Source organism: Rousettus aegyptiacus, unplaced genomic scaffold (assembly GCF_014176215.1).
Source record: "Rousettus aegyptiacus isolate mRouAeg1 unplaced genomic scaffold, mRouAeg1.p scaffold_m13_p_1, whole genome shotgun sequence".
In the NCBI taxonomy this organism is placed as follows: domain Eukaryota; kingdom Metazoa; phylum Chordata; class Mammalia; order Chiroptera; family Pteropodidae; genus Rousettus; species Rousettus aegyptiacus.
The window spans coordinates 143,798,562-143,822,191 of record NW_023416284.1 but is presented as its reverse complement, the minus strand read 5'-3'; the positions used below and the strand labels follow the sequence as shown (position 1 = coordinate 143,822,191).

At 36.0% G+C, this 23,630-nt stretch overlaps 1 protein-coding gene across 4 annotated transcripts in view; it reads right to left on the bottom strand.

The window, feature by feature from the left end:
- The window catches only part of LOC107518488 (sine oculis binding protein homolog), a 153,604-nt gene that overhangs the window by 124,383 nt on the left and 5,591 nt on the right, over positions 1-23,630 (bottom strand). For all 4 annotated transcript variants that reach the window (XM_036220580.1, XM_036220575.1, XM_036220569.1 and 1 more), the window contains 2 exons: positions 16,236-16,374; positions 14,243-14,428 (listed from right to left, as the gene is read on the bottom strand). In XM_036220580.1, the coding sequence (XP_036076473.1) occupies positions 14,243-14,428; positions 16,236-16,374 (325 nt within the window). The remainder of the gene's footprint in view (positions 1-14,242; positions 14,429-16,235; positions 16,375-23,630) is intronic.

Sequence of the window (23,630 nt, the reverse complement as noted above, 5' to 3'; positions counted from 1 at the left end):
CTGTGCCAATCCCTACTTAGGAATGTGATGAGACATAACACACCAATATAGCCTGGCTAGGAGAAAAGTAGAAGCACACCAACAAAAAAACCTATCAGAGTCCTCTTCCCTCCTCTCTTCACATTCCCCTGGGCCATATCGTCTATGTACTCCTGTGACTCCAGTTACCAACCATAAGATGATTTCCAAAACAACACAGTTATCTCTCATGAGATACTATTTCACACTGCCTCCAAGACTTCTTAAGCTCGTCATGCCCAAAGCTGCACACACGTCCCTCCCCCTAACCTGCCCTCCACTTTGCTGTTCATCTCAGTTCCTGGTCCTAACATCCACGCAGTTACCTGCTAGCAGAAATCTGGTATCTTTTCTGCCTCTTCCCTCCCTCTTATCTCCCACGTTCTGATTATTCATTAAATCCTCCTAAATAGTTTCAATATACCCACTTATCCATTCATTCATTCATTTATTCAACAAATATTTATCATTCATTCATTCATTCAACAAATATGTACCAGGCACTGTTCTAGGTGCCCTGTCCTCATGGAGTAAAGCCAGCAACTACACATGGCCTCCAATTTCACTCCCATCTAGTTCATGCCCTCCACTCTGGATATGGGGAATCCTATCGAAACACAATTCTCATCACTGCTCTCACCTGCTCAAAACCCCTCAGTGGCAATGACTGCCCTTGAAAAGAAGCTGAACTCCTCAGCATGGCCTCCATGGCCCCCAGGACCAGGCCAGCCTCTCAGCTTGTCTATTCTCTGAGTTCTATCTTCTTCTACTTTCCTGGAACCTCTCTCCCTTGGAGCCTTTCTATGTGCTGCTTCCTTACTCACAACCTCAAAATCCTTGACTAATTTAGTACTACTGCTCCTTCACATCTTACCTGAAACCTCATCCCAGGGAGGTCTTTCCTGACCCCTGTCCTAATCAGATCCCACAGCACTCTGAGCTTCATCATCTCCAGACTCAATTGAGATTCCTTTGTACTGTCTTGTCTCCTCTACCTCACTGTGAGGTTAAGACAAGGACCAAGTCTGTCTTGTTCACTAGAACGTAATGACTAATTTGGGCCTTGGCAGGAGACATTATGTTACCAAGGAGAAAAAGCAGAATCCTTACTAGATGCGCCTTGGATGGTTGGGTCCCCAGTTAGGGAGGAGGAACAGGGGGGACCAAGGACACCATCTTCAGAAATCACTCAGTAATCACTGCTATGTGTTGCCTTAGAGGGACACACCAGTGAAAAGCCCCAGAACAGAATGCAATCGTTATTTCCCCTCTCCTTGGTGAAGTCCACGAACTAAGCCTTCTCAACTTAACAGAAACTTTGAGAAGTCAGCACTGGAAATGTCCCTAGAATAACGAGAGTTATCAACTTCATCATCCTATCTCTCTCTTAACCAAACTTTATTTATATCTTCAAATAGTTAATAGCAAATAGTTCAGTCAAATCTAGGTTAGTTCCAGAATCACAGCTACCCTCTACAAGCAAGAGAAAGCACAGCTGACATTTCCTCTTATTTCTTGTTAGCATCTTAGCTTCTTGGTGACCTGGGGCAGGGTGTTCTGGAAGTATTATCTTAGCTAGGTCATGCTCCCCAAAAGACTTTAAATAATGCCAAGAGAAGTTCTGGGCTGCCTCAGGGAACACAGGGGTAAGTGATTTAGACTTCATGTTTAGATAGCGTCCCTACTTCGGAGGTGAATTTTAACCCTCATTTTGCAATTAATGCAACTGAATGACCTTGAGGAGGCATTTAGCCTCTCCAGGCCTCATGTTCCTTGTCTGTAAAAAGGGCATTTAGCTAGATGATATTTTAGGTCACTTCTAATTAAAATTCTAGGATTCTAAATCTCTCAAAATAAGATCCATTTTAAGGAGTTCAGGCACAGGATATTTTTTCTTTTCCTCTTTTTCTTGAACTCCTGACTTAATTTTTTTTTCTTTTTCTCCTTTTGTATGGCCACCACCATTGTCCCTTGCCCTTATCACAAGAGGCATAGAAAATTCTTTGGCTAATGGGGCAATTTCTGAAGTGGTCCTTTCTGAGCTCTCTAATATTTGCATGACCAAGAATCTGTGATCCTCTTTTTACTCCTTTATTATATATTTATGCTTGACTTTAAAGGGAATAAAAATGAATGTTTATAAAATTCTAACTTTTATACTGTTCTCCAATAATTTCTGACCTTTCACTGTGGACTTCCACAGACATGGTATTTTATACTGTCCACAGAAAACAGAATCTGAGACAGAGATTTGCATGCAGGTGGTTTATTCGGCATGTGATTCCAGGAAGTAGAAATGAGAGACAAGGGAAATGAACCCGAGGAGAAGGAAAAGCGCACAAAACAATGTGTTACTGAGTTGGCCACTGCTAGGGGAGACTGGTGTTCAATCATAAAGAACATTTTTTGGAGTTTATGAAATATATTTTTAAAGTATTCTCCCAGGGGACAAAAGGAGGAAGCATTTATTCATCAACTCTCACGTCCCAGTGGTTTAGTGTGTTAATTTCCCCACACTTCTGGTTTGCACATGTGTGAGCAAGTGTTGAAAGGATTTACATGATATCCGTGCTGCCATATCAGAGAAGCCCCAGAGCAAGAAGCGAGAATCAGGCATAAGGCAAGGCCCTTTCAGAATGTACATGCTTAAGCTGTCAGAGTGCTACAGCATACACTGGAGTAAGAGGTGGGGCCGAGAGGCTCTGGAGTGGAGCACAAGAAGCGTCATACACAAGAGCTGTCATCACTGCAGAGCCTGGTTTCTCAATCATGGAGCTATTGATGTTTTCAGCCAGATAACTCCTCATTGTGGGGCTGTTCTGTGCATCGTAGGATGTTTCTTAGCATCCTTGGCCTCTACTCGCGCTATGCCAATAGCGCCCCCTTCCAAGCTGTGACAACCAAAAATATCTGCAGATATTGCCAAACGTCTCCTGGTGGGGGAAAAGTTACCCTCTGATAAGAACCACTGGTGTAGAGTATTGTGTATCCTATTTTTGTCACTTCTCAGTGCCCCTTCATTTCTCTCCACTTTATACCATATCTAAAGCAGCTCCCCCGTAGACCACTGTGGGGGATAGTTATGCCTTATGCCCATAACTTAATTTTTAGGCTTCACCATGATATATTTCATTTAAATAGATGATGATCCCTCAATAATGAGGAATGATAAGATTTTAAATTTGGGAAAGCTATGAACAGACTAGATATAGGATAAAATGTTATAATGACATTCTAGGACTAAGTTGCTTAAGTCAGAAAAAGAGTTAAAATACATTTTTTTGAGATCTAGGTCTCTAAAACAAGGGCTCGATATTTTTTGAGACAAGGATCTTTTCCCCTGAATTATGCATATAGGTTCTACTCACAATTTCACATTCAACTTCAAGGCCCACACTCACCCACCAAAGCCCATCATGCAAGGAACCCCTAGGAGACCATGCTAACTATTGTTGATGAACATTTGGATTGTTTCCAGTTTTTACCTATTGTGAATAAATGCTACCATGAAGATTCTTCTACATGTCTTTGGCTCACATATATACACATTTGTGTTGAGCACATATCTGGCATGGAATTATTGGAGAACAGGATATGTATATGTTCAGCATTAATAGATATTGGCAATCAGCTTTCAGGAGTGGTTACACCGGCTTATACTATCATCGGTGCAGTTGCTCCATATCCTCTTCAACACTTTGTATTACTGGTCTTTTCCATTTTAGCATTCTAATGTTTGTGTACTGGTATCTCATTATGATTTTAAAATTTATTTTACTAATGACTGAAGCTGAACAACTATTAAATGGTTTATGGGCCTCTTGGAAATTTTCTTTGGTGCCTGAGTATATTTTTCCCCTTTTTTCTACTGAGCTGTTTTCTTTTTTATTTATAAAGAGATTCTTTATATATTGTGAATGAGTGTTTTCTGGGACATAAATTATGAACATCATCTCCCAATCAGTGATCCACCATTCATCTTTCAAAAGATGTCTTTTAATCAGCAAAATTTAATAGTTTATTTAATCAATATTTCCTTTATGGTTAGTGCTTTTAGTATATCATTTAAGAAATACTGGCCTACCCAACATCATAAATATACTCTCCTATGCTTTCTTCTATAAGCTCTAAAGTTCTTCTTATCACATTTAAATCACAACCCATCTAGAACTGATTTTTGTGAATGGCGTGAAGTAAAGAATCCACATACATTCTTTTCCCATAACCATAGTCTTTATTGAAAAGACTATTCTTGCCTCACTGCTCAACACTGTCATCTTTGCTATTACGGACTCAATGTTTGTGTCCCTTCAAAATTCATATGTTGAAGCCCTAACCCACAATGTGACAGTATTTGGAGAGGGGGCCTTTGAGAGTTAGTTGGATGAGGTCATGGGGGTGGGGCCTTTGTCCAATGAAACTAGAGCCCTTATAAGAGACACTAGAGAACTTGTGCTCTCTCTCTCTGCCATGCGAGGCCATCTGCAACCCACAGAGAGTCCTTCTCAAACACCAACCCTGATGACCTTGATCTTAGACTTCTATTTTCAAATTATGAGAAAATAAATTTTGGTTATTTAGGCCACTCAGGCTACGGTATTTTATTATGATAACCCAAGCTAATACACTTGTCATAAATGACGTATCTTTTTAGATATGTTTTTGGAGTCCGTTGCAATAGAATACATATATAAATATATATATATATGTGTGTGTGTGTGAGTGTGTATATATATACACACATATGTGTGTGTGTGTGTGTATCTTATCAGAGGGTAACTCTGCCCCCCAGGAGACATTTGGCAAAATGAAACTGCAATAATAGCCTTATGGCTCAATCACAAGGATGGCAGGTTGGTGCTTGCTGTTGGCGGAAGGTATCAGTTCTTGTCCACATGGGCCTCTTCACAGGACTGCTTGAGGTTTCCTTGTGCTCCCCCACAGTGAACAATCTGAGAGAACTAGGCAGAAACTGCAATAACCTTTTATGGCAGCCTTAGAAGTTGGTCACACAGACCACCCCTGATTCAATGTAGGAAGAGACCACACCAGGATATTGGGATCATTGGGGGCCATCTTGGAAGCTGGCTACAATAATTTCATTTATCTGAACTCCAAAAATAGACAAAATAAAGTATATTGCTTAGGGGGGAACACTTATGTGTTAAAACTAAAGAGAAAAAGGCAATGGTTGCCGCAAACGTGGTTACCTCTTGGAGGGAAGAAACTATGAGTCGACAAGGATCATTATTTGTAAAAAATATATATTTATGTTTTCTGTACTTTTCCAAAGTGTAATATATTTCATAGTTTCAAAAAGAAGGTTTTTTAAAATTAAAACAAAAGAGAATTGACAAGAGAAATAGAAATTATTTTTTCTCTTTTATGCCTAAAATGTAGAGTAATGAATTCCTAAAGGCTAATTTAAAGTATGGTTAAAAGAAAAATAACAAAAACAGCAATAATACTAATAATTATAAAAAATTATTTAATTGTTACAGTCTTATAATAAATGTTGTGATCTGGTCGTATAAGTCTTCCCATTTGTTTTTTTTTTTTTTCCTTCATTTTGTCTTGGCTATTCTTGCCCCTTTGCATTTCCATGTAAATTTTAGAAACTGCCTTTTAATTTCCATAAAATTTTATGCCGGGATTTTTATCAAAATTGAATTAAATATATGTATCAAGTTAGAAAGAAGCTGCCTTTTTAGAATAGTCTTCAATCCATAAACATGGTGTGTCCTTCCACTGATATAGGGTTTCTTTTATTTCTCTCAGTAATGTTTATAGTTCACTGTGTAACCATCTTGCACATATTTTATTAGATTTTTTTTCCTCCTGGGTATTTGATGGTTTGATGCTATTTAAAAAGGTATTTTTAGATATGTTTAAGTTTTGTTTTTAAATTTTTTGTGGTTGGTATATAGAAATATAATGAATTTGGGGGTATCAACTGTGTTCAGAGACCTTAATGAATGCACTCATTAAATGTAATAGCTTATCTGTACAAGTTTACCTTGTTTTACTGTGCTTCACTTTATTGCACTTGCAGATATTGCATTTTCATCAATACCCAGCAAAAATATCACAACCCACTAAAGGTTCAAATAATGGTTGGTATTTTTAAGCAATGAAGTATTTTTAAATTGACATGTACATTTTTCAGACATCATGTTCCTGCACACTTAATTGACTACAGTATATTGCATACATAACTTTTCTATGCATTAGGAAACAAAAAATTTGTATGACTCACTTTACTGCAATATTAGCTTTAGTGTGGTGGTCTGAAACCGAACCCAGAACAGCTCTGAGGTTTGCCTGTACATCAATGGGAGAGGCATTCTGTTCTAAACGAAATGTCATTTCTACCTTTTACATCTTATATTTAATAAGACAAAATTAAAACAGAAGTGGTGATAGTGCTCATCTTTGTTGCATTCCTGATCTCAAGAGAAAAGCTTTCAATATTTCACCATTAAGTATGATATTTGCTATAGGTTTTTTGTGGATACTTTTTGTCATACTAAGGAAGTTCCATTATATTCCTACTTTGCCAAGAATATTTTTTATTATTTATTGTATTAATTTTTTTCAAATTGTTTCTGTATCTATTGAGAATATTGTATGAGGTTATATTTAATTCTGTTAATATGGTTAATTATATTGACTGATTTTTAAATTTTAAATCAACATTGCATTCTGAAAAAAAAATCCTAATCGGTCATGGTATATTACCCTTTTATATATATATCACTGGCTTTGGTTTGCTAAGATTATGCTCAGAATTTTTGAATCAGTGTTCATGATGAATAAAAGTTTTCCATTTTAATGTAACCCAATTACATAAAATTATCACTTTCTCTACTTCTAATTATGAGATCAAGGTCATGCTGGGATCATATAATGAATGAAAGTGTTTCTTATTTTCCTCTTCTCTAAGAGAGTTTCCCAAAGTTTGGTTTTCCTTCAGTGTTTTGTAGAATTTACCACTGAAGCTATCTGGGTCTAGAATACTCTTTGTAAAAATGATTTAATTATTTAATTTCTTTAATAGAAGTAGGACTGCTCTGGTTTTCTATTTCTTCTGGTTTCTGTTTTGGTAAATTAAATTAGACAGCATGTGACTTTTGCAGAAATTCTGGGAATTACTTGCAGTGATCACTACTTACATGTAACATCAAAATGATTTGGTTTAATAAAACATGTGTGATACAGTCTTTTTATTTACTCACACTTCACATTTTTTAGCACTTTTTATATATTTTAAGTCTACTATTTCAAGTTGCTCATTCTTCCCGAGTAAATTAACAATCATTGAAACTTGTCCTAAGTAGCATAAATCTTCCATTAGACTTTTAGCTGCTATAACTACACAGAGGTGAGTTTGCTTTAAATATGTTCAATCAATTAACAAATATATATTAAGGTATATTAAAATAGACCCTTTTAAATCATGAAATCAGGTAGGCAATTCACTATGCAAGTCACAAAATCAGTATTTTATAAATGTAGGGAAATTACAGATTACCTAAACTAACTACATCATTTTTCAGGCAAAGAAACTAAGGCTTCAAGAGGCTAACTGACTTACTCAAGATTACACAACCAGTAAATGGCAGAGTTGGCATTAACAGCTCAGGTTTCCTGATTCTTGCTCCAGTAGTCTTTCTACTACATCATGCTACCATTTAAATTACACATTCCATTTGGCATTAAGAATAATTGAACATGCTGAAATTTGGCTTATATTTTTAAAGATCTCCCTTACATAAATAAAGATAAATAGGACCTATATCACAATAGCATTTTCAGACTTCATTTTGTATCTTTTTGTGTCTACTACCATGCACCTTCCAAATGCTCCTAAAATTATATCATACTTTCAAAGTCACACTAGAATGGAGTTTTGATTATATTCCAACTACACTGTAAATTCTTGGTGGTCAAGGATAATGATGTATATTTGTATTATCTAGTACAATATGGAAAACATTCAGTAAAAACTGAAAGTGACTGAAAGACTGTCATAGTATTTTGAATAATCCAGAGGTTACGAATAAAGCTTAAGGAGACATATGCCTAGCTTCAAATATCAGCTCTGCCACTTACTACCTGTGTGACCACAGGAAAGTTCCTTAGCTTTTCTGAGTCTCAGTTTCTTCGTTTATAAAACAGGATTAATAATAGCATCTGCACTGAGCTGTTGTGAAAATGAAGTGAGATAATCTATTAGCACAATGCCTGGCTCATAATATGTACTCAAAAAAATATTAGCTGTGACGAGATTATATCATTACAGTTATTAACTACTCTTATCGCACCATTCACCGTAATTCCTCCTGTCCTTGTCCTAAGTGATTTGGAAAACTCTCTAAATCTGAGGGTTTAGTGAACCTCTTCTTTTTTGGAGACATGTATCTGCTACATAAATAGTCATCCAAATCCCATTAACTCTAGGTCATTTTATTTAATAATCATATTTTAAAAGTTGGACACATAAATAAGTGGCAAAGCAATTTTGATTAAATCCTGTTTTCTCAATGGCTATTTGGAATACATCATTCATAGGCAAGCTCCAAGAATATTGAATAACAGATAAAATAAATAATGATCATAATGCAAACCACATTCTGATTCCCACTTCCCTGCAAGTACGACTCCATGTAAGAACTATAAGAGCCAAAAAGTAACATGCTTATTAACTGTGGGTTACTCAGCTATATACATAGAGCTTAGCAGATCATGTGAATGTTTCCACATTCTCAGTTAAGCTAATGGTTCCTTAGAGCCCAGTTCTTATAACCCCTTAAGAATTTCAAGATTTGCCTGAAAAAATATATCGTATTTCCATGACTATGACTGAACACAAATTTGGAAAGCTCACTGAAAGCAAACCATTCTGGAGGAAAGGAAATGGTCATTGTTTTCAAAGAAAGGCAAGACACTCCTGCACACAGGAAATCAAGCTGGCCTTAGGAGCTTGATCTCATCTCCCTCTACACAAACCTGTGGGTGTATACTGTGTGGATAGACCCTACCTTTCACCTCACACATAGGAACATGGTGGAAAACAAGAATAAGATCATTTACCACTTGAGGTAAAAGACATTTTATTCAAAACTGCCATATAAATGCAACTAGAGAAATATATTCTCTTTTTTTTTTTCATATTTCATTTCATTTTCAAGTATTTAGGGATTTAGATGGACTTGTAATAGCCAAGTTATAAGCCTCTGGGAAAACCTGTTAAAAGACCCATATCTAAAATGTTGTTTCCTAGATACACAGTGTTTTCTGCAGGAGGGCTTAGTGGATTTTGCACAAAAAAGGTTGCTGCATTTCATCCTTCCTTCGTAAACAAAAATAATTACACTAACAGTTTTATTTTCATTTTGTTGTTGTTGTTTAATTCTTGGGAGCAAAATGTTGTCATGAGGCAAGTCTGAGATTGGGGTGTAAAAATCCTGGTTTTAGTCCCAACTGGTTACTTTGATCAGCAGTAGACAAGGTGGGGAGACCCAAACCTGCCCAACCACTGCAGAGGACAGGTGTCCCACCAATGGAACCTAGAGCTACTATGCTTGTTAAGCTGTAACAACCAATATAAGGTCTTTGAAAAAGACTGTATTTAAAATCCATTTTGAATGGCTTTACTTCAATAGTCAAACTTCCAGGAGAGTAGGGCAGGCATAGTATTTTGATGGAGCCTCACTGCAGCGCGGTTCTCACACTCCACACCGAAAGTCCTTTAATGGCACAACCCTCTTGGAATAGAGTCCCGAAGGGTTGAGCTCATATTAAAATCTCTCCGATGAGAAGAATTACAGCAAGGTTACAATATAATTAACCTGAGTTATCTTGCTGATATATATTCTGATACTTCAGACTATACTCATGCTGTGATTTTCAAAATTAGCAAAAAAGGAGGTTTTCATATCTATTCAAACTAAAAGAATAAAAAGAGTCTTTGCATAAAAAGAAAGAGTTGGTCAATTCTTTCAATTATTTTTTAATGTTATTCTTATAACAGTGTTTTGGGGTTTTTCTAATGGCTGCTCTGTATGGCAAAGCCTTATTCTGTCCACTTTCTAGAATCTGCAGAAAAGTCTGTGTGATTCTTTTTTAAAGATCATGACGATTCCCTTCACTGCTTTGAGAGAGAGAGAGAGAGAGAGAAAGCAAAATCAGGGATATTATCCTGTGTTTATAACAAGTCTATTACCATAGTAACAACTGTGATGTCACAAACCCTACACTAAGGGCCAAATTCTGTCTCTGAGAAGGGAAGGACAGCTTAGCTTCAGAAAGCGGACGAAATCGGATGCAAACATGTGCAGCCAAAGACAGTCAATGCTTGTGGTAATCGTCTAAGCACAGGGAGTTCCCCTGCTCTGAAGAAAGAGAGGGCAGAAACAGAAAAGCTACACCCACACTCTGTATACAGCTGTGGAAGAGGAGAGTGGAAATCCAAGAGAGTGTGGTATCACCATGTTCCCAATCATGAGTATTCTACTGGGCCCCCTGCCTGCCAGACATGAATGGGGCTCAGTGTAAGCCCACCTGAGTACATGAAACTCACTGTGAAAACAGTGTCTGACCAACTAGAGAGAGCCCTCTGGTACCTCGATGAAGAAGCGGCTTGCCTTATGATGGCAATCACTTGCAAACCAAAGTGGGGTTTTACCCCTACAAGTCATTCAAGTTCATAGAACCATGGATTCTCGGGGTTATAGAACTCATCAAGTCTCCCAAAAGACTCTAGAAAATAACCTTCTGCAGGAACAAGTTGCATCCCCTGTCACTGGGGAATGTGAAATAGCAAATTATTAAGTGTTCTTATTCTGATAAAGTCTTGGGAAGTTTTGTACAAATATGATGAAAACACAACTTTATATTAAAAAGAATATTAAATTAGGAGAAGACCTTAGTACTAGTCTTGGCTGAAGTACTCAGAAACCACAACCTCGGAAAGCCATTTAATCTATTTGAGCTTCAGGTCTTTATTTAATAATATCGAACATGCTAATTCCCAGGGTTATTGTAAAGATCAAATTAAATAAAATACTGAGTGTGAATGAGTTTCACCAACTATAAAGGATTTAATACAAACACAGGTATTATTATTAGCATTTTCACACAGCCAGTTACAGTACAACAGTAATTTGAACACTAATAGTTATTTTATTTCCAAGAATCCAAGGCATACATATGATCCTCATCTACCCTATCCCAAGAGGTGAACGCTCGTATGATACAGTCAACTCAAAATTATTCAAGGGCTGATTATCGAGGGGCCTTTTGCTTCTGGCCATTTCTATCATTTATTAGTTCCCCTCAAGAATGCCATGTTAACCTACATGTGCCCCACTTGCTGCCAGTTTTCTAGCACATGTAGGTTAACTCTAGTAAAAGTTTTAGCAAAAGGAAGAATTGAAATGATTAACTAGAGAGAAGTTTTGAGATAACTGGCGGACTTTACTTATCCATAGATAAGTATCTGGGAGGCTATGGTCAAGGTCCGACAGTTTAGAACTAATTCAGATAAGTTACGAGCATTTTCTCAGTGAACAACAAAGTGGGTGTACTGTCTTATGTATGTGCAATAGAAATCTGAATAGCAGTCATTCATTCATTCATTGGTAAAGTATCTACTATGTGCCAGAACTCACCACATACCCTGAAAACCCCCAAATTTTCCTGCCTTTGTTGCTGTCCTTCATGATAGTCCACAAAGCACCTTGACAGACAGAGCTCACAGCCTGACTCTCAGAAACTCTATTCACCTTTCAGTTATCATGAAACTTTTGCCAATTTTACCCTAATGCAATGTTTAGCAAGTTATGATCCCTAGGCCAAAGCCTGCTTGCTGCCTTTATTTGTAAATAAAGTTTTATTGGAACACGGCCATGCCCACTTGTTTATGTATTGTGTATGGCTGTTTTCCTGCTACCACAGCAGAGTTCAGTAGTTGTAATAGAGACAGCAGGGCTCCAAAGCCTAAGATACTACCTGGCCCTTTACAGGAAAAGTTTGCTGATCCCCGAACTATAAAATATGACAAAATCAAAATTCATGTCTCCTATAAAAATTTCTTGTTAGGAACTAATAGAGTAAGCTCCTTGAAAGCATAGAACCTTTCTATATCTTTGTTTTGTCATATAGATACATGGAGTAGGATCAAGTTAAGGCTTAGGGAAGATACAGAAAATTAAACACGTCCTTTCCTACATTTTGTTTTGGAGTTAACATGGAAGACAGCATAAAACCACTGGTGTTTGGTTACTCTGGCTTCTAATTCCTCAGAGTTCCTATGTCTAAAACTTCCAAGGCTTAATTTTTGGCCTCCATCCCTTTGTATATTTATTTCCTGATCTGATGTGGAATTAGAATTAAATAGAAGCTGTGTGCTTGAATTCCACGTGGCTTGCTCAGCAGGAAACTCCAAGGCAGGTTTTTTGGCATGCCAAACTCATGTTAGCTTCAGCTATGCTAATTTCCAAAGCTGTTTGCTTTGCTCAAATAAATCTTAGAGGGGAATTTGCATTTGGGTGCACACCTTTTTATGCACAAATTATGTGCATGATAACTCTAGGGCAGATTAAGGACTGAAAAAAAGAAAAATGTATAGCGTTTACTGAATGCCTTTTGTATGGCAGGCACCATGCTAGGTAGTTTTACAGACATTTTTTCATCTCATGGTCACAACAATCCCCTGAGATAGAACTGTGACACCCATTTTTACAGAGAGCAAAACTGAGGAGAAGAGAGCTTATGCAATTTGTCCACATTCACAGAGCTGGTAAGTGACCAAGCTTAGATTTGAGCCCAAGCTATCTGAATCTGAAAGCTGTGTTCTTTTTACTTAGTCACACTGACTTAAAGATACCCTCATCATCATAACCACTCACCTAAGCTACTAGACAAACATTTAAACATAAACCCTACATTTACAAAATTAATCACCCTTCTTCTCTCCAGTTGGCCTATGTAAAATAGGTCTATGTAAAATATCTTTTGGGAGATAAATTTAGGCCCCTATGCATCACAAAACAATCAAAGAAGAATGGGGCATAAAAAAGGCAAACTTTATATGATACAGAAGCTATGTTAGTAATTAGTCGACAAACACAATTATAAGTGATTTTAACAGGTAAATGGATTTTAGTGACATATCTAAGGACCTCAGTATGAAAGGATACTTTTCCTGCTAAAATGAGTAGGCCAAACAAGAAAATGTGTCCATACCATAAAGGATATGTTAGTAACACTTAGAATATGGTATAAATATGTCTATAACATCAACCCAGGAATTTATATCTAATATCTTCACAATTTAAGGAAACATAAGAAAACACCTACCTTCCCTAAAGAAAAGGTCATTAGCTTTAGTAAGTTATAATAAGTAATGCTGTCAAAACTCAGTATTCATCATTATTCAATTCAATATACAGAAAAATGACCAGTGTAGCAATTAAGCATTCTAACATAATTCCAACATTTTAAAGCAACCCAGATACACTGTTACTTAACTTCTTTCTCTGTGTAGAACATATCTGGAACCTAGCCTGCAATATCACATCATGCTCAGCCCACTGCCACCAAGTTTAATATACTGCCATCTAATTCTCTGGAAATATAAAAGAACTGACAACATTTTCAGGCAAGTGAAATTCAGATCTCCGTTGTTTTTTTTTAAAAGCCTCCATGAAAGCTTTCCAGGAATTAGAAGGAACTCTGTGGCAGAGACAGGTAATCTAGGCTGTTTCTTAAGAGGATTTAGAAGAAGGCACATTGAAGAACAAGTCTGCCACACATCCTCTACAAAACCGCCCCTTCTTTTAGAAATGGGACCAGCGCTCATGACACCACCACCTGGATCAACCGTGCTTCCTTTTCTTCTTGCTAACCAGGTAGTAAATATCTTATTTTTTAAAATTATTTCACCCTTTTTATTTTAAACAGATGATTTCAGATGAGGAAAATAACATTTTTATAGCCAGTGATAGAAAAAGTGTATTGTCAGTTAGTTTACAGCCTAAGTAGTAGATTGGGGAATTTGCTTAATACTGTGACATTCCTTTAAAAAATACATGCACTAACATTTCTCATCTACAAAGTTTCTAAAATAGTCTTTTCCAAAATTTACTTAATAATTATTCAAAAGATAGTTAAAACAACTTTCTATGAATCATTATTGTTGGAAACCTCAGTAGTGCCTTACCTGCTGGTGGCTTTATGAAAGGTGGTGGAATTAAAGGTACAATAATGGGCACATTGCCATGATCCTTTGACCCTGCAGGTGAGTCACTGAGTCCATTTCCTGTGGCAAGCCCTGAATAGCCTGTGCTTATATTGTATGGTGAAATAACACTGTCCTCCGGTAATTTTGGTTTTGGCAAAGAATTTTCTGTAAAAGAAAAAAAATCACACTCAGTATGACAAAAGGACTTATTTTCCTTATGACCCCATTTTCTCAAGTAAAATAGCTACATAACATAAATTTTTCCTTGCAAATCTTTAAACACTTTACCAGAACTTCACAGATCATCCTGAACCTTTTAAGGTTTTTTACCATAAATTTCCAATAGGCTCCTTTATAATTTGCTCCACTGTGATAGCTAACATCCCAATTGTATCATGATGATAAATTTTAGCATTATAAAAGCCCATAGACAATTGAGAAGCAATTAACCTTTTCCACTACAGAGTGATATACAGTAGGTGTCACTCTATGGCTACACTAAGGGGAAAGCTTAAAAAGCAACCCCCCACACATACCCAGCACTGCAAATAGGTCCCATTGTATTATAAACTTGGGTCATAAAATCAGCAAAAGAACCAATAAGACAGAAACAAATGATTAGGAAAAAAACTGTTGTTTCATGGAGTAGATCCATTAAATTAACCTATCAATATCCATTAAAAATTAACAAAAAAGAAAATAAAGAAAATTTACAATAATGTGAACTTTGTATATTTTATCTTTGTATATCAATCATTAAAAAAAACTCAACGACAGAAAACAACTTTTTTCCTCTAGTAGCATATCCTGGCACTCATGTTCCCCAGAGGCAAGATTATTACCTAGACCAAGTATTATTTGAGCTATTAGTTTATGGAATATAAACTCATGACTTGCGTTTTTCATTTACAGTGAAATTGATGATACTATCTCTGTAACATGATGTGTACCATTTCATAGCAAGCTAACATAAAATTTATCACGTCCATTCAATTCCACATGCCTGCAGGACAGCTCATTTACATTCCGTGGGTTGGCATATAAGAAGGAAAAGCGCTATCTTAGAGAGACTGGAAATAAAATGCATGAACAGGTAGTTTACGCCAATAGTTTTGAATGTAATGCAAATACTGATCAAATTGCCAATAATGACACACAATCAGTTTAACCCACATTTTATTAAAGTTCCCCAAATAGGTTGCTTCTTCACATACTCTTCTTCTTTTCTTGGACAATGAAACTCATTTCAAATTTAGGTTCATAAATTCAGTATCCATATCAACACCCACCAATGGGTCTAAGCTCCCCTCATGAGCTATACTGCACTGCTCCCACTGGTAGAATCAGTGTTAATTTAACTCTTCCTCTAATTTCCACTCTTTAGCTGGGCTTTAACAGAAATTCAGATAGAAATATATAGGATCCAATCAGCCACTACTTCTTACTCCTCTGCTTACCCTATCCAAGGGTGTGGGGATGGCAGAAGGGTAAAAACTTTAAACACAAAACAGAAATAAGGCTTTCCTTTAAAATTCCCACCATAAAAAGGGGGGAAGGGAGAATTACCAAGGTAACCATGATTCTCTCTCGCAGTCTCAAAATCTAAACCTAACATTTCACTTAACAGAAAGCACCAGTCCCTAGCAATTGATATACCAAAAGGCTAAGAAAACTAGAGAAGAAGCTAGCAAACATTGTCCCTTTCTATAAATTTGTAGGCAGGACTACAGCATTTAAAGTCCTAGCCCTTTTCTAGCTAGTTCTCCCATTGCTGGAAGATTAAGCTGTGTTTATTTTTGTTTTATGTTTTGCTCTTATATTCTGTGGAATTCTGCTTGTGGGAAAGCACTACTGAGGATGTAAATCAACCATTAGCATAATCAACAAAATGAGTCCCAAAGCAACTCAATTCTGGCAGGCTGAGATAGTTAATCCTTCTTGGCATGAACAAAGGGACGTTAAATGTCATTACCTTTGAGAACAGAAATGTGCTGCCGGCTCTCTCCATCTGTAGGGTAGCTCCTGAATTCAATATCTTCACCATCTTTTAATTCAACCTTATCATAGCCATACCAGCCAAGGAGTTCATTCATGGTGTTTTCTGCAAAGTTCTGAAAGAGAAGCATAGGCTACTTATTTACATAATCAATAACTATTTGAAAAGAATGCATAAATCGAATTCTATATGCACTACTCATTTACTGCCAGCCCTGCCCACCCCACCCCAAGAGCAGTGTTTATTTTCCAAATCACGTTCAAAACTTGTACGGCATTTAAATCTCAGGATCCAATTATGATAGGCCTTCAACCATTTGCAATTTAAAGATAATAAGAAAAAAAGTATTTGTCAGTTTTGCTTACGAACAGAAAATCAATTTTAGCGTATTCTACAAAGTCTATCTCACACTAATACAAAAATATTGAAAGCACAAAAACACCTAAGAAAAGATTTTGAAAACAAAAACAATTAATTGACTCTTTTGTGGCTCAGATTAATTTATATTAGAATTGCTTCATGATTCAATGCTGTTTCTTAACATGAACCTCATCTCAGATAAAGCAAAATCTCAGCAAAGCAATTATTTGTCGACCACTACCACACAGAAAGCTGAATAGCTACAAGGGTCTCCCTTTTTGATTTTTCCTTTTGCAAGAGTATTCTTTAAAAATCAATAAATAATTTGCTTTACAAATTTCTCTATGAAAAAAAAAAATTTCTCCATTAAATCAAAAGTCCCCGTGTTGTCTTCTGACATGTAACATAAAAGTACCAAATAAGTTTAAGGTTACTAGCCAGCCCAGATTTTGGATAATGCATGAAAACACTTAATGAACTATAAATCATTGGTTAATATAGGGTATTGTTGTTGTTATTACAGATATAAAACTGTGAAAATAAGGATATGGTTGGACAGATTTAAAGCCTTATATCAAGCGACTATTTTTTATGAATTTATCAACTGCTAGATCTGGAAGCAAGATAGATGTGAGACTGTTTGTTAATGATCTTAATGCTTGCATGTGCCTTAAAGCATCTCTCTCTGAGAACCAGAGAAGAGAGTGGTGGTTACCAAGAGTTGAGGGGGTATGGGAAATGGGGAGACAATGGTCAAAGAGTACAAACTTCCAGTTATAAGATTAAGAATTCAGTGGCCCGATTCACAGCATGGTGATTATAGATAATAATAGTGTACCACATACTTGAATGTTGCTAAGAGAGTAGATCTTACATGCTCTCACCACGAAAAAGAAATGGCATAATCAACTTGTGATGGGATGGAGGTAGTTGCTAATGCTATGATGGTAATAATTTTGCAACCTATAAACATATCAAATCAACATGTACACCTTAAACTTACACAATGTTATATGCAAATTATATCTCAATGAAGCTGGGGTGGGGGGAAGATTAGATAAAAAGAAGGGACCTACACTACAGAGTAAGAGTTTAATAAATGTTTGTTAAATTATTTTTTAGAAGTATCTCTATCTGGCAAGGCAGTCTGAGACTCCTAGACTGAGCCAGAAAAACTACGTTTAACCTCTCTGGCTCAAAGACTCTTTTCTCATTTTCCCTGGAAGTTATATTTCTGAATTATACTGGGATGTATAATTTATATACATGAAAGAAAGCGCCTGGGTTAAACCGGAGTGCTCACAGCCTCTGCATGTGAATTCCAGGTTCTCTTAAATTTCACAACTTCATATTTCACCAGGGGTTGTATTAAATACACACACACACACACACACACACACACACACACACACATAGGTATATATATATACACACATGTATATATATATGTGTATATATACATATATATACACACATACATATGTATATATACACACATGTATATATATATATGTGTGTGTATATATATATATACACATATATATATTACACTATTGACTCCACAAAAACAAACCTGTCATTTCAAACCACCCATAGGATGCTGCATTTTTTGCTTTAGTACCCACTTAAGTTTAGAGCTCCAACTGGCTCTGTGATAGTATAGTGCACAAGTAATTTTTTAAAATCTAACCAGATTGATTCAGTGTTAACCATCCGTAAGGCCTATAGTCAGTTATATCAAGTTTTAGTGAGGCATTTATTCTCTCTGATGGCTGGTCATATCTACATTAAATAGACATTCTTTTCATGAATGCACAAAGATGATATGATCGATATGTATAATAAGCTCAGCAACTTCTGGAATACCACTGAGGAGATCTCAGCTAAATGCTGCTCTACTCAATCAAAAGAGATCCCTTTAATGAGGCATTAGTCTCCCCCTAACACTCAATTTCTTTTCACTGAGCTCAGTGCCTGGAATGGAGAATGACAGCCCCTGAGCACACAAATCGAGGTCTTCCATCAGTGGTCTGGCAGCAGAAATCTCCAAGGATAAGGTTACACCTTGCATTAAACAAACAAACAAACAAACAAAAAATTCAAAGTGTTAAAAGCCAAGTTCAAGCCATCCTATTGGTTTGTGTGCTGCTTGCCCAGATCTCTAAGAGAATGGTGCCAACAAGACAGAAAATCTGCATAGTAACTCCTGGCCACCGCATCCAATTTTCTAGACCATTTATATCTGGGTGCCTGTCTCTTCAGTTCTGTCTAACCTCTGAAGTAACCTCTGAAGAAAGGCTACAGATGCATAATTCATGGAGCAACCTCCCAGCCAAAGATATGGATTTGTTTTAGTCTAGCTGCAAATCCATTCAGCCTTTCAGAACCAATCCCAGGAATGGAATCCAGAAGTTTCACACATTTGGATAAAAACTGAAACTTCAACTGGAATATTAATACCAAATTCATATTATTTGGGCACCTTAACTGCATCACTTAGTTTATGGTCTGTGCTGAAAACGCAGACACTTCATGGAATAATCAATATGAACTTGATCTATTCTATGATTTTCGAGTTACTATCAATGTCAGTGAAAATAAACTCTGAAATATTCCCTTTCTTGTCATTGAAAATAAAATAAAATCCTTAATGTTTTGATATATGACTGCAAAAGTAGAAAACAAAGGTTTATAAAGCCTCAAGCCATAAATTGCAAACCTTTCATCAAAGGATAAACCAGTTGAAAGAAATGGAAAACGAACAACAAAGTTTCTTATAGTGTTAGTAAAAGAAATAGACTATTACCTCTGACTTACACACTATTGGATTAAGAAATCAAAGAATGCCAAGGCATAAATAATTTAAACTTTTTAATTTTTAGGTAGAATTAGATGTTAGATATCACATGGACTGATTACAGTGTTAAACCAAAGGAAATGAAATACATTTTTGCAGTTATCATCCAAGAAAGAGGACATATTCCAGAATAAATGAATTTAATGTTTATGGCCCATAAGGATTTTAAGTTCTTCTGGTAGTGTATTCAGATAGTTTTTTCAACATTTTTAGTATTGTAATCCTTTTAAAAAGTTTTCCATTAAAAGAATTATTTCTTTCCTATATAAATTTCTTCTGTAAGTTACATTTTTTTAAAAGGTTAAAATGCAAAGAGATTCCGAGGTAAGAGTAGTATTCAATAATAAAATAAGCTACTGTACTAAGAGAGGCTGTAAAACTTGCTTTCCCCCAAAATCTTCACCCAGCATTTGTCCTGAAACCTTAGGACAGGAAACTGAAGTAGAGTCTCTTAAAGTCCCTCCAAATTCTAAGATTTTGTGAAACCAACAAACTTCTACTAATATAAGAAATAAAATACCTTTGCAAAGAAATATCATAATTATACTGATCACACATCATAAATTTTACTGAACAGCCACTATTTCAAATATTTTATCATTGCTCCCATAAACCATCAAAATGTGCCAGAAATTTTAATATTCTGGCATCCAAATCACATTTTGCAGACTGCCTCTCGCCCTTGGAAGTGGCACAAAAATCCTCTCTCATACCATGTGGTCCAATTTGGGTTTGGAAAATAGGTCACTATAATTATAATGATAATGTCTAACACTCTTACAGCACTTGACAGTGTTTCCATATCCTTTAACTCTCGTTTTTTTCAATATCCCTATGAATTAAATATTTGATTTCCACAATAAACTTTTGGTGCACCTTCGTAACATCCTCATGTTACAAAAGAAATTAGAGCACCCAGAAGGTAAATGACAGGCATGAGAGATCACCCAGTAAAATCAGAACAAAAATACAGATTTTCTGATTCCTACATCAGGTCATTTTATATTATAAATTCTGGAAGGTCCAAGGTGTCAGAAATTTCAAAGAAGCTATCTCCTTGGACCAATCAAAGAGGTGCACAGAAATCATACGACAGGATGCCAACATCACATGTAAAGAGCTTTCCAAATGTCAAGGTTCAATATGAACGATTTTTAATTTAACATTTTTACCAGGTAAACAGAGTTGTCTTTGAAGCACTTTGAAAATAGCAATTATAACAAATTCTCAAAACATCTCTGAAATGCAAGTACTTCAAGGTCTTCAAAAAGGACTAATGATTTTATTTTGAAAACAGCAAACAGATTTTAAACTATAGATAGGTTATCACTGATTTCTTTCATCTCAGGCCTTGCATAACTGCATGTCCATGTGTTTTCAACTTTGTAACCTACCCGAGAGCCGAAAGTTTTCAAAGACCTCCCAATCATTCAGTGAAATGTGGGAAAAGTCATGTCCTCCTCCCTACAAATATAATTCCCATTTCACTCCAACTCCTAGTTCTAGCAAAATATGTCACCTATCCCAGATACACTCTAAGTTACTTGGGGAAGAAATCTTTTATCTCATTTTATATCTCACCTAGCGCAATATCTAGCATTCAAAATATACTTAAGAAATGTGTGAATTCATTTGACTATGTTCACAAATATCAAAAAAAAGTCTAAATCCAGAGACATGCTCAAACAAAATTTATGAGAACTGGTTTTAAAAATAAATAGATGCACATTAAATTATAATATCCCAGCATTAATGAGCACTCTCATAGTCCTGGGAATTTAAGCTGATACAACTTTTAGAAAAAGCAATTTGACTATGTATTAACAGCTTTAAAAATGTATAATATACTCCTTAATTCAGCAATATTATTTCTAGACATTATAGAAACTATTCTAAGGAAATAGTGCAAAAATATGCATGTTCAAGAATATTTATCTCAGTGTTATTTTCTTAGAAACAAACTGTATCAATAAAAATTTGGTTAATTTACAGCTTTATCATGGAATGACTAACATGGAACACTATTTTGCCACTAAAATGTATGCTGTTGATAAATTTTTTCTGCCATAAAAGCTATTAACCATATATTGTTTTAAAAGGAAAGTTAGTATACAATAGGACCATCTTTATTTTTTATTTTATTTTTTTAAAACTTCATTTTCATAGAACACATTTACACATTAGATTCCCATGCAATTTTTTTTTTTTAACTATATATCATACATAGAAAAGGGCATGAAAAGACGTACATCAAAAAGACAGTAATGTGTCTGGGTGGGGAAATTTTAGGCTTTTTCTTTTTGCTTATTTGTATTGCTTATTCTACTATTTCTGTCATGTTCATATATTATTTTTGTAAAAACAAAAAAGTTGTGATTAAAAATTAATTAACACATAGTCTTCTCCTAGACAATCATGTCAGCCACATTCATAGTCCTAATGACAATAAGGATCTGTCAGTTACTTTACTTAACTTCAAAACATTCTGACACCCATTATCCAAGAATGTGAAGCATATGATAAATACTTTCAGAGGAAAAGGAAACCCCCAATCCTGAACAATTTACAAGGCAGGGGGAAAAATGCTAATATCTTTGTGCTGGTTAAGGTTATGAATAATAGAACGATAGCTATTTTGGGGAAATATTTTATCTCTCTTTTCACCTCCATGTGTTCTAAGTTCTGAGGTAGATTTCTATTAAGTATCACTGGACTCACTCATTGAGATTTTAAAAAGGAGTTGGGAGATGAACCTGCAAAACTGAGGCAGTTTCTTTTGTAGAGAGTAGGCATTGAACTTGATTAGAAGTCAGTTTCTAACTCTATCCCCAGGTCTGGCCTAGGGCTGAGTCTAAATTATCTCTCTTAACACAGACCCAGGGGATGGGTTTTATTTTATGGCTCTGCCAAAAAGAAGGTTGAGGTAAAATGTAAATAGTGCAAAGAAAACATTAGAAGAGCCCTTTACAGATTACAAAGTATATTCATAATCCCACTGGATCAGATGCTATTCCAAGGACAAGCTACCCCCCACAGATGATCCATTAGAAGGTACTCCATATGCATCAATTAATAAGAACAGTCACATACACATTCTTGGTGAAGACTTTATCCATTGAGTCCTGCCTGCTGCTTTTACCTGAACTACAGCTTTTTAGCTTGAAACCCTTTGAAGATGGCTACTGTGCTCCAGTTAGGTCATTTTGCAACAGTGTTCTCAACCACAACACAATGATTATAATGCAATTCTATACGCAGAGGATACATCATATCACTAAAATCCAACTCTGGCCTATAGCAGATCTGAGGAGAAAGTCTTGTCCTCCTGTTGATATATTTGAATTGGATGGCTGTATAACTAGCATATGAAACCGAAATTGTGTGCTCCCACACATAAAAATCTATGTTGTTTTATTGTCTTTTGACATAGAGCACATTTTAATCTGCGGCCAGGACATTAAATACCCAAAAAAGGTCACACAAATGCTGTGAAATTGTGGACATCAGCCCTCAGGCTAACAATGTGGCAGGCACGGCAGGTGTGCAGCTGTGTGCAGCTGTATCCTTTCACAGCTGCAGAACTGCCCTAAAAACCGCCAAGACTTGTTACATTGTTTTCCTGCCCGTGCCAAGCCACTGGCCTTACAGCAGGACACAGTTCCATAGCCCTTTGGTTATAGAAGAGATATTAACACCCATCAGTCTACAGATCTTAAACTATACATTCAACAAATCTCGCTCAGCGCATGCTTTCACATCTGTTTACGTGTCTGAATTGCCACCATCAAAAACAAAGCACTCCTTTTTTTTTCATATCCCTCTTCTTTTAAGAAAATATTCAATAATCTTATTAGCTTGGGAGTGCAAGTGTAGCTTCTTATCCCATACGAGGAAGTTTTAGACCTCAGAGATGTTTTAATGACCCACCTTCTCCTACTTCTAATAATTAAAAAAAAAAAAAAAAAGTATAAAGACTCTTAATAAAAAGGACACTTCCTTAGGATATATAAAAAGTCTGGGCATCCTAATAAGACACTAAATTTCTCTGGAGCTCTCCTTTTTCAGTCACTTGCACTCACTGATATTTATGCTTTTTGAGGCCCTGTTTTTGACTTTCCTTTAAAAACTCTGTTGCCTCTTGGTTTCTATGAGTC